The following is a 12,794-nucleotide window of genomic DNA, read 5'->3' on the forward strand; positions in this document are numbered from 1 at the left end:
AGTTTTTGAAAGAACAAATCCTTCAGACATAGCTATGTTGGCAGTGCCCTTTCTGAGGGACCCATTTATAAGGCACAAGTATATTTAGAATAATCTTGTCTTTATATAGACATTAGTTATGTCACAACTTTCAGTTTGAGGTTTGAGTTCTGTGAAATTGGGAAGCTACAGAACTGATTTAGACTTCCAATTCACATCTCTTTCTTCTATCACCCAAATACACCTCTTTAAAGATTATATTGATAAGTATCAGACAGCTAACAAGGAGCAGGAGTATGGTAAAGAAGCAGAAGCATCTACTTCCAGATTTTCTAAAAGAAAGTACATACCAGAAAACTGAAAACTCCTCGTTGCTTAGCAAATACACTATACAGGTTTAGGACCATAAAACTGTGAGCAGATTTAGCTCTGCTGACTTAGCATAATGGAAAGAGTGGAATATAAAGACTAGAGGGCCCAGGCCTGTCATTCAACATTACAGTTTCTGTTCAAAGAGAACAAACATCAAACATAAGTCACACAAGCAAATACAGAGGACAATAGTTCTGATGGAGAGCTCCTCATCACAACTTCCAAAGCTGTTTAAAATGCAAACAGGGACTGGGAATGAGGCCTGGAGTCTTGTTAGACTCAGTGATTTAAATGGGGCTTGTGTATACAATAAAGAAAGCCTACTCTATGCATTCCCCAGGCAGGCAGTGTGTGGAGGAGGAAAAAAGCCAAGTAGAAGCAAGGCCTGGAAAGGAAAAGGAGGCACATGACGGTTCTTTCTTATGATATGCCTAGAAAGAGGAGAAAGAGGGGGAAACTAAGATTTCATTATGCCTTTAGGCCAACTTTTTTCTCCTAAGACATTACTCTAATTTTCTAATGAATATCAGTGAGTAATCAAGATTTGCTAGGTTGGGTGTAGGGGAAGGGTGGGAAGCTCTGTGTAATGGTTATTATATATAAAGAAAAAAAAGCCACTAACTTTCTGATAAAAATATTATTTCCTAAATGAGTCTCAGATTAAAGAAGGTACATTTATTTTTGCATTTGGCTTGGAGGCTTCAAGGTCAAAAGAAAAACAAGGGTGTTGTATTTTAATAGGACAAAACTTACTGACGTGAAAAATTCTTTAGTTCCTCTGTCTTGCTATTAAACAGTTGTCTACCAGGAGGTTTAGTCAATTCTCTGAAGTGTTATTTTTTTGTTTGTTTTTTAAGACCAATTTACTAGTTGGAATCTAGTGAAATAGCATTAAGGTAGGCTGGTTGTTATACCTTATCTGATCTTGATTGTGAATAAATGGCATGGTTATACTAGTTGCACATATAAATGTTCCAATAATGCTTTCTAACTCAGCCCTCTTTGGGATTATTATTTTTTTTTTCATGCTTCTACCTCCCTAAATGCATAGGTATACACACCATTGCTTTTCTCTCTGCAGATCTCACAACTAGTGGCTGAAGACAAACAAGGTCTGTACTGACACCTTATTCTGGTTTCCTTGATCTGAGAAAGTGAAAGGGTCTGGATTATTTCATAGATTCACTATGAGCTTTCCACACTCCTCTGTGTCATCTTGTCCTGCCTGCAAAATGGGGAGTTGAAGAGGCAGGAGTGCTATATTTCTGATTTTTATTTATTTATTTATTTCTAGGTTGGGGAGCTGAAGTTACAAAGCAAACAAACGCCAAGAAAGAAAACAAGATGATGAGAGAATAAACCAAGTAACTATAAACAGACTTCTGAGTGTTCTTTAAAGGGAAGGTATTATTATAAAGGTACACAATAGTCATGGACTGTACTTTTGGGACCTGAGTCAGTGCACAGCTGAGGAAGCTTGAGTTGGTGCCAAGTTACAGTTCCTGGCCCCTTCGGGGGAGGCAGGTTCAGGTTTGGGAAAACAAAATCAGACTCAGGGGCTATTGTGGCCTGGACAGAGGCAGAAAGACACAATACAGCAGACTTCCTTCCTGTCTTGTTCTTATCTGAGGGTGCAGAGGGTGGGTGGGAGCATGCCTGGAGAGCAGGTGAGGCACGTCAAACCCCAGCTGCCCAAGGGCTCCACCTCCCCTTCTCTTTCCTCTTGGGCAACCCCCACCCCCAACCCAGCATTTGGACCCCCTCCCACTCCTCCCTCAGCCCTTCCGTCGGCCCTCCCACAGTCTCCCACCCAGTTTAGGTCTGCGTCATAAGTATCCCCAAACCTGGGTTTGCAGCTGCTTAAGACAGGCAAGGGAGAAAGTAGGTCCTGTTAGGGCTAGCGCGATCTCTTCTTTTTACAACCTGCAACCCAAGACGCTGATTCCAGCCAAGCCTTACCGCACAGCCCAAAGATACATGATGGTGAAAATAGCCTTCAGTACAGTCACAGCGGTGCAAAAAGAGGAGGCGCGGCAAGACGTGGAGGCTCTTGTAAACCGAACGGTGGGAGCTCAGATCTTGACCCGCAAGGTAGCACTACTGACTCCACCCCAGACTGCCTGCTAGGGTCGGTAAGGTGGAGAGGGGGTGATTTGGAGGGAAGGAAGAGGCAACTGATAGAGGACAAAATGAAAGCTGCCCTCTCCGCTCTGTTAATCTGGTTTACCGGCTCTCCAGTTCCCTCTAGTCAGGCCGCCTTCCCTCTGTAGTGCCCCACGCCCCTTAACATCCCCATGCATCGCACTACTTTCCGTGGGTTCTAGCCCATGTGGTACATCTTGAAGGGATGTTAGAGAGCGTTTGAGGAGAACCCTTGGGACCCAATGTCACCCTTTCCCGGGGAACATGTTGGGGGGGGGGGGTGCTGAGGATCACCTATATGCACGTTGTTCAGTGTCCAGCTGAGATTTAATTGTTCTTTGTTTGCTTTTGGTATGGATAAAGATCTATGAATTTAAATCTTTCTAGGATTTCTGAATGTTTGCGGGGGTGGGCTGTAGGGCAAAGAACAGCTTTGACTCAAAGCTGTATGGGCTGGGACTAGTATGTGTCTGTGTACGCCTGTGTATATTTTCAATTTCTCCCTAGTCATAGCAGTTTTAAGCATTTGGTAAAGGAGCTATCAAAATTGAGGTTGGTTTTAATTAGAATTTGAGATGTTCACTGCAAGATCCTTGTATGTTTTCAGAGTGGCATTTCCTAAAGGCAGCACTCTTCATCCCTAAAAAGAAATGTTAAGGTTTATTTTTTTCGTCTTTTAAGTACTTCCTTTTCGTGATATCCTTTCTACCACCTCCCCCGTAGAGAGATCTGAAGCAGATCCGACCTTGTAATTTAAACTTCTAGCATTGCCAGAAATTGAGGTAGTTTCTCCCCCAAAATGTTAGCCATTATTTATTTAGTCCAATTTCTATTTCCTTTAAAAATCTAACATGGTTCAGTGTTTGGAAACTACTTGTTTTCCTCAGTAAAACCTCAATGTTAAAAGGGACAATTGTATTTCTTTCTTGTTCTACTAAATCTGTGCAGTGTCGGTTTCCAGATCTGTCTTACCTTGTCATCTTCTCTTTTTAAAGTTTTAACTTCTGTGTTCAGAGTGGAGTTTTTAAAAGTACTTTGAGTGAAATGAGAAGCTATGTAGTAAAAACTTATTATGCACACAATTTGAAATGCTTATGTGCTTATGCAGAGTTTTTATCACAGAAATTTTTAATATTTAACCAAGCAATCAAACTCGCTTTTGGGTATTATACATTTCAGAACTAAAAAGTAAAATTCCCTTGCATTGTGGAAGTTTTGATTAAATGACTTAAGATCAAATATGTAACTGTCCTACTCACTTTGTAAGTGAAACATGGCCAGATTTTTGGGAGGTCTAATGAGATGCCAGTAGTTAAATATAGCCACATAGTAATCCCTTTATTTTTCTCTCACGACCAAAAACTTCATGATTTGTAGTTGGATACAGTTAATATGCAAGCAGTACTTCTAGGCCTGTGGTGTGATGAGGAATAAACAAAAATGAACATTAGTACTATGATTATATTTCTTTGTTAGATGTTGGAGAAGCTTCCACAGGATCTTGACCTGGCCACTACAGGACACAGATTTAATAATACTTGGCACATTATATTGTGATGTATTAATCTGCTCATTAGAAACTGAGCACAACTGGGGCGCCTAGGTGGCTCAGTGGGTTAAGCATCCCACTTTGGCTCAGGTCATGATCTTGCATTTGTGAGTTCTGGCCCTGTGTCGGGCTCTGTGCTGACAGCTCAGAGCCTGGAGCCTGCTTCAGATTCTGTGTCTCCCCTCTCTCTGCCCCTCCCATGCTCATGCTCTGTCTCTCTCTCTCAATAATAAATAAACGTTTAAAAAATTAAAAAAAGGAAACTGATCACAACAGAATAGTATGTCAGAGGTTGTGTACAATGACTTTACAATACAGTTTAGAGAGAAATTAGCTATGGTAAATGAGAATCCATGCCATCCTGAGTTCCAGCAAATTTAAATGAAAAAAAAAATCCTTCCTAGAATGGTAGGGAATTTTATTAAATTGAAACTCTAATACACAGACCTTGCTTAATAATAAATGAAATTGCAGTGTAAATTGCTCTTCTCATATTGCAGTGACAAGAAAAAAAATAAATTCATTGCTTTGAGTATTTCAAATTAAGTCATTTTGTGACTTAGGGGCAAGTCACTTCATCTCTTTGGACCTCAATTTATTTTTTTTAAAGATTCATTTTTTAAATTTTTTAATGTTTATTTATTTTTTTGAGAGACAGAGACAGAATGCAAGTGGGTTGGGGCAGAGAGAGAGGGAGGCACAGAATCTGAAGCAGACTCCAGGCTCCGAGCTGTCAGCACAGAGCCTGACGTGGGGCTCGAACTCACGAGCTGTGAGATCACGACCTGAGCCGAAGTCAGATGCTCAACCGACTGAGCCACACAGGCGCCCCTGGACCTCAATTTAATCATCTAAAATATAATTTCTAAGTCTCTAGCTCTAGATTACTGTGATTCACAGTCATAATTTATAATTCTGCTATTGTAATGTTAATTTTAGGTTAGTTTTTTGATAGAAATAATGTATAAGTTCTGAAAACTATTGGGACAAGTAACAGCCTTCAAGGTTTATACAGTATTAATGGAAGGTTTCAATTTAAATGAATTTAGCTAAGAAAATGTGAATACCAAACTTTGAATTTTAAAGAAATACAATTTTTTGACAAGCCATTTACCAAATAATTGTCTCTCCTTATAATCCATGCATCTATTTTCACCAGATTAATTGAAGGTGAATTGGGTGCCATAACCTTTATAGTAGTTGTCATGGAAAAGAGTTAATGTCCTGAAATACTACAAATTATATTTTTATACCAGTCTGAATGATTTACCCACTAATTACAAGAAACAAAGTTCGCTGATATCATTTATTCTATCCTTGCATAATAATACAATGCTGCTTAGAACATATTGTGACATACAAGAATGGGATTGGAGGGGGTTGCCTGGGTGGCTCATTCGGTTAAGCCTCCAACTTCGGTTCAGGTCATGATCTGGCGGTTCTTGTGTTTACGCCCAATACTAGGCTCTGTGCTGATAGCTCAGAGCCTGAAGCCTGCTTTGAATTCTTTGTCTCCCTCTCTTTCTGACCTTTCCCTGCTCGTGCTCTGTCTCTCTCTGTCTCAAAAATAAATAAGCATTAAAAAAATAAACAAATAAATAAAAAATAAAAGAATGGGATTGGAGGGTCCCATGGTCCATTACCTTCGGAAGAATACAGTTAATCAGTTACATGTTTGCTTTGGATCTTTCTGGTTCCAATTCCTGAACAATTTATGGATTTAAAAGAATTTTATTGTTATATGCACAGCTTTTGGTCCCAGCTATCACAAATCTTGTACTGTAAAATCTAGTGTTTTACCCAGAATTTGGAAAACATTATTACATTCATGAAGTAAATAATTACAGAACAGTGGGTGATATTGAAAAGGCTAATTTCTCACTAAAATTAGGAACATTAAGAAATATATCTCATTTTCAAAATTTTAATTTCTAGAATAGGGAAAAATGACATACATATGTCTTATAGAACTTTTTATATAAAACAAATTTTAAAACTGGCTTTTTGAAAATCATTTAATAAATCAAAATACATTAATTCACCTTTAAATTGGCAAAAAAGTTGATTTACAGGAGATAGTAAAGCAACATAATTATATTCAAGAAGGTTAGTGATTCTATCACTATAAAAGTCTAAAAATTAACAACTTCCATGTATTTAAAGAGGATAATTTATTCCATAAATGAATTGTTATTTTCAGCTGAATCTAGAAGTGTGTATTTTGAAAAAACTTCATGTCTGCAGTTGGATTTGTAAATGCCAGAAGGAAGGTTAATATAATTGGATGTTTTTACATCTATTAAATATCAGAAGTTATCTGGAAATAATTTTAATCTAGAATGACTTAATAACATCTTTTAAAAATTATCTGGTATTTCAAGAAAGTAAATTATGTACAAAGCAGCTATGTGACTAAAAGTGCAATCTGGTTTTTGTTTTTGATCTTGCTTTTTAATAAACAGGAGCTCCAGTTTGCCACCCAGGAAAAAGAGGGCTCCTCTGGGAGATGCATGCTTACTCTCTTAGGCCTTTCATTCATCTTGGCAGGACTTATTGTTGGTGGAGCCTGCATTTACAAGTACTTCATGCCCAAGGTAATAATAATTATAATCCTTATAATTTGAATTACTAATTGCTATACTTGTAGTAGCAACTTAAGTAAATCTGTGGTGGTCACCAGAGAAATTAAGATTTAGGACAAATTTTCAAATTACCATTCAATTTCTAAAATTAATTTGTCTTCATGGTGACAACTGTAATCAGAAATCCTCAGCTTGACAAACTGTACAATGAATTGATGTGAGTGTGAGGAATGATTCAAATGTCATGGTAGTAAGTATTAAAAGTTTTTAATTCTCCCTTTTTGTCTTTTAGAATACCATCTACCATGGAGAGATGTGCTTCTTTGACTCTGAAGACCCTGAAAATTCCCTTCAAGGAGCAGAGCCCTACTTCCTGCCTGTGACAGAGGAAGCTGACATCCGTGAAGATGACAACATTGCAATCATTGATGTGCCTGTCCCCAGTTTCTCTGATAGTGATCCTGCAGCAATTATTCACGACTTTGAAAAGGTGGATTTATCACTTCTTTAGGTTTTCCTGATTTTTTTCTTAGTTTATTAGTAAGTATTAAATCTGTTCATAAATGTACATCTCTTTGCAGCAAACCCTTTTTCAATCTTTTGCTATTGAATATACATTAGCAGATTTTAAAAGGATGTAGCTACTTGTTATAATGGTAGTTACAATCTGAAGAATTAATGCTCTTTACATCATAGTTAACTTTTCCCTTTTCCCAACAGGGCATGACTGCTTACCTGGACTTGCTCCTGGGGAACTGTTATCTGATGCCTCTCAATACTTCTATTGTTCTTCCTCCAAAGAATTTGGTGGAGTTCTTTGGCAAACTGGCAGTACGTATTTTTGATGTCAAATTTTCATTTCAGCATTTGCTTCCTCATTAAAAACAAATGATTTGAGCCACAACATTCCATATTGTTGAAATAGTTTTCAAATAAAAAGTGTGCTGTAGGGGGCGCCTGGGTGGCTCAGTTGGTTAAGCATCCAACTCTTGGTTTCAGCTCAGGGCATGATCTCACAGTTTGTGAGTTCAAGCCCCACATCTGGCTGTACGCTGACAGCGTGGAACCTGCTTGGGATTCTCTCTCCCTCGTTCTCTGCCCTTCCCTCGCTCACACTGTTTCTGTCTCTCACAAAATAAATAAATAAACCTTAAAAAAGTGTGCTGTCACCCTAAAACTACTCTAAAAAATAAAGTCTATTAGAAAAAAGTATATCTGCTCTAGGTAAGGATTGAAATGGTGTTTTTAAGTTCTTATTTCAATCTTTTTATAAAAATTTTAGAGTGGCAAATACCTGTCTCACACATATGTTGTTCGTGAAGACATGGTTGCTGTAGAGGAGATCCGTGATGTTAGCAACCTCGGCATCTTTATTTACCAACTTTGCAACAACCGCAAGTCCTTCCGCCTTCGTAGAAGAGACCTCTTGCTGGGTAGGAAATTTATTCTTTCCTTCAACCTGTGTTATTTAGAAAGTGAAGGAAACTAAAGATGGAGGGGAGTAGAAATGTAGACAGCAAATCTAGATATGTTTTAATTTACATAGAAAGTTAAAAAACCACTTCTTTGTGCATTTTCTCACAGGTTTCAACAAACGTGCCATTGATAAATGCTGGAAGATTAGACACTTCCCCAACGAATTTGTTGTTGAGACCAAGATCTGTCAAGAGTGAGAGGCAACAGGAAAAGAGTATCCTTAGTAATAAGAAGTCAGAGATTTACAATATGACTTCAACATTAAAGTGTGTGGGATACTCATGATATTTACTCATGCATACTCTATTTCTTATACAAAAAAAAGAAGGAAAAAAACTAACCACTGCAAGTTCTTGTCAATTTTTAGTTTAATTGGCATTTCTTTTTGTTTGAAATTTAAATTAAATAATTCGGTGATTTCTTTTCAATTTATAGGGTTTAGACTTCTGAAAGCAGCATGAATATATCAGCTAACATCCTGACAATAAATTCCATCCTTTGTGTGTGGTTTTTTAAAGTAAGTTCTTCACTCAATCACATGGTAGAACATGTTTTAAATTTAAAATATTTAAAATTATTTCTGAATTTTTTTGTAAAACACATCAAATCTCTTAACATTGTGAAGTTTTATTTTTCATTTGGTATAATTTTCTTGAATATAGAAATTACATATTTTTTATTTCTGTTAGGTACTCTGTAATAGATTTGATTTACATATAAGCAAATTCATACACAAGTCAGTTTCACAAATACAGTGATTCTATCTCACTGATATCTGTATTGTGAAATACACAAAACTGTACAAGTGTTGAGGAATTTAGGTTGTATGAATTCTACAACCCTGTAATAAATTTTCCCATATTAAGCCACTGTTTCTCACTTAATGCAAACAACATTACTTATTTGGCTTTGGTGTACCTGAAATTGATCTAAAATAATGAATTTAGCTCTGCCCTTATTCATACTTCCACACATTTATATTTTTTAATCTCATTTTTATTTCTTTTTTGATATTATATCAATTACTCTTCTATAAATTCCTCATAACTGGCATAAATGTAAAGTTAACTATTTGTTAAGAGCCTTTAGGCTCATAGCAATTTCAAACATTTTAATGCGTTTTCTCTTTCATAAAAATATAAACAAACATAGAGGGCTACAAAAGGTCATTAAGAACTAACCTTGGATAAGATGATGACAACCTTTAATAACATCACATACTGTGATCTGTACTCACTTGTCTAAGAGTATAAACTCTAGGGAGGAGGAGTTAAGATTGCAGAGAAGTAGGGGGACTGGGATTTCCCTCATCCCTCAAACACAGCTGTCTTGAGGTCAGATCACTTGGAACACCCAGGAAATCAATCTGTGGAGTGGCAGAAGGAATTCCACAGGTGGAGGGAGACAGCTTGGTCGGATCGAGGTGCATGTATGTGAATTGGGGAAGATAAAACAGGGAGGGAACCCCTTCTGTGGAGAGACAAAAGGGAGAGAATGAAGGCTTCAGTATTGGAGAAAACCTTTCAAGACCATGGATAGGGAACAAGAAATACAGAGAGTGCCAGGTTCCATTTTTCACAGCCTTAGGAGCTGGAACTTGCAGGTTTTTAAAGTGTGCACCTTTCTCTAGAACAGAGCTGGTGGTGTGTGCCCACCTGGTGGGGAAGGAGCTGGTCTAGGAGCTGTAGCAATCTCTGGGGCACACTGAGAGAGAACAGTCCCCTTCCTTGAATACAGTGGGAAGAGGGTTTATTGCCTCCCCAAGGACAAAAGACCCAGCAGGCACAAGCCAAAAACCTTTTATTGGCAGGGCTGAGTGGCACTACACTAGAACAGGGGCTGTGTGGTGCAAGGCCTTTTAACACATCGGGTTTTTAATGTTTAATTTTTAATTTTTATTTTTATGTTTATTCATTTTTGAGAGAGAGGGAGAGAGAGATTGGGGGAGGGCAGAGGGAGACACAGAATTCAAAGCAGGCTTCAGGCTCTGAGCTGTCAGCACAGAGCCCAACACAAGGCTCAAACTCATGAACCTTGAGATCATTACCTAAGCTGAAGTTGGTCACTTAACCAACTGATCCACCCAGGTGCCCCAAGACATCGGGTTTTGAATCCCAGCTGAGCACCTAGAAGGTGCGGGAGAACTGTGGAACAGGTCAAACAGACCTCACCGCCTGTGCTAGTGGTTTGAGACATCCTGTCCAGTGAGGAGAGGTTGGGGTGTCACCATTTTCTCCCCAACACCACCGAGGTGGGCCTTCATGGAGCAGCACAGTGGCCCCCAGTGGAGGCTGTACCTGCATGCACCAAACCCCACCCCTCAGTGCCTGGCAACTGCTTATTTACTGGAAGAAGAGGGACCCAAAACAGCCAGCCTCTCTTCCAGACCAGCATAACCACCAGTCCCAGGCATCAACAGACAACTGATTGTTTTGTTTTGTTTTTGTCCGTTTTTTCTTTTTTTTTTCTTTTGGAATCAGAATTATAGTTTCTGATTTGTTTTTGGTCAACTTTTTTACACACACACACACACACACATATGTGTATACACACACACACACACACACACACAGATATATATATTTCTGATTTGTTTGTTTCTTTGTTTAACCAGGCATTTTTATTCCATTCTTTTTTTTACACCTTTTCTATATTATTCTTTATTTTCCTTTCCCTCTCTCTTGATTAGAGTTTGTTTTGATTCTCTGCTTGATCTTCTTTTCTCCCCTTTCATTTATCTCTTTGTATGGAATAAGACTTCCCCCACACCTTTCTTTTTTTCCAGGGTTACTTCAGTGAACAGATCAAAGCACACCTGGTTGAAAGTCCAAACACTCCACCATTTGAAACAAGAAGGAGCTTTGAAGAAGACCAACCAATGGGATAAAGCAGCCAAAACACAACGACAGAGTGCACACAACATACTCTAAAACACTTCCTGAAGCGCCAGGGCCTAGACAGTATATGACCCCTTTTGAATATACTAGTACTCACAGGTGCAGGGCACATAACAAGCTATTAAAACACACAAAGGACAGAAACTTAGTCAAAATGATGAAATGGAAGAATTCTCTTCCAAGGAAAATTCAAGAAGAAATTATAGCTCAAAACAGATATAAACAATATAGCTGAACAAAAATTTAGAAAACAGTCATAAGAATAATAGCTGGGCTTAAGAAAAACATACAAGAGAGAAACTTGCTGCAGAAATCAAAGACCTAAGAACTAGTCACAATTAATTAAGAAATGTTATAAATGAGATGCAAAACAAACTGTATACAGTGACAGCAAGGATAGAAGAAGCAGAGGAGAGAATAGGTGAAATAGAAGACAAAATTATGAAAATTATTAAGCTGAAAAAAGGGAAAGGAAATAACTAGATCATGAGGGGAGAATTAAAGAGCTAAATGATTCCACGAAATGAAACAATATCCATACCATAGAAGTTCAGGAAGAGGTAGATAAAGAGGCAGAAGGTTTATCTGAACAAATTATAGCTGAGAAATTTCCTAATTTGGGGAAGGAAACAGGCATTCAAGTCCAAGAGGTACAGAAATTTCCCTTCAAAATCAACAAAAGCAGGTCAATACCATAACACATCATAGTGAAACTGGCAAAATACAAAGATAAAGAGAAAATTCTGAAAGCAGCTAGGGACAAACAGTCCTTAACCTACAAAGGTAAACAAATAAGGGTGGTAGCACACCTGTCTACTGAAAATTGGCAGGTGAGAAGGGAGTGACAGAAATTATTCAATGTACTAAATAGGAAAAATATACAGCCAAGAATCCTTTATCCAGCAAGACTGTCATTCAGAATAGAAGATATAAAGGGTTTTGTAGGCAAACAAAAACTAAAGGAGTTCATTACCACTAAACCATCCCTGCAAGAGATCCCAAAGGGAACTCTGTGAGTGGAAAGCAGCAAAGACTACAACAGGTCAGAGACATCACCACAAACGTGAACCTACATATAACGCAATGACACTGAATCCATATCTTTCAATAATCACTCTGAATGTAAATTGACTAAATGCCCCAATCAAAAGACATAAGGTATCAGAATGGATAAGAGTATAAACTCCATACAAAGGGTGCCAAAAGTTTACACTCTTTCTCTTGTATTAGGATAAACCATGTTCATGATATTATTGATCACTTGCTGGTAGTGACAATTTATTTTAGTAGACAAAACTGTACCCAGTAAAATCTATCACCCTAATTACTCTTTTTGAAAAATACACTAAACATTTTTTAATTTTTTTACTTAATGTATTTTTAAAATTTATATCCAAGTTAGCATATAGTGCAAAAATGATTTCAGAGTAGATTCTTTAATGTCCCTTACCCATTTAGCCAATCCCCCTTCCACAACGCATCCAGTAACCCTCTGTTTGTTCTCCATATTTAAGAGACTCTTATGTCCCCCTCCTTGTTATATATTATTTTTGCTTCCCATCTGTTATGTTCATGTATTTGTATATTAAAGTCCTCATATGAGTGAAGTCATATGATATTTGTCTTTCTATGACTAATTTCACTTAGCAAATTACCCTCTAGTTCCATCTACATAGTGGCAAATGGAAAGATTTCATTATTTTTGATTGCTGAATAATACTCCATTGTATATATATACCACATATTGTTTATCCATTCATCCCTCGATGGACACTTGGGCCCTTTCCATACTTTGGC

At 37.8% G+C, this 12,794-nt stretch overlaps 1 protein-coding gene across 2 annotated transcripts; it reads left to right on the forward strand.

Annotated features, from left to right (window-relative positions):
• The first annotated feature begins 1,785 nt into the window (after positions 1-1,785).
• ITM2A (integral membrane protein 2A) lies at positions 1,786-8,715 on the forward strand. 2 transcript variants are annotated; one of them, XM_081792547.1, is made up of 6 exons: positions 1,786-2,415; positions 6,505-6,636; positions 6,917-7,114; positions 7,345-7,455; positions 7,907-8,057; positions 8,209-8,715. In XM_081792547.1, the coding sequence occupies exons 1-6, from the start codon at positions 2,329-2,331 to the stop codon at positions 8,295-8,297; spliced, it is 768 nt and encodes a 255-aa protein (XP_081648673.1). In that variant the 5' UTR covers positions 1,786-2,328; the 3' UTR covers positions 8,298-8,715. The 2 variants fall into 2 exon arrangements, with proteins under 2 accessions (XP_081648673.1, XP_081648672.1); XM_081792546.1 differs by having other exon boundaries at positions 1,793-2,442.
• Positions 8,716-12,794: the final 4,079 nt, after the last annotated feature.

This window comes from Panthera onca, chromosome X (assembly GCF_046562875.1).
Source record: "Panthera onca isolate mPanOnc1 chromosome X, mPanOnc1 haplotype 2, whole genome shotgun sequence".
Taxonomy (NCBI): Eukaryota; Metazoa; Chordata; class Mammalia; order Carnivora; family Felidae; genus Panthera; species Panthera onca.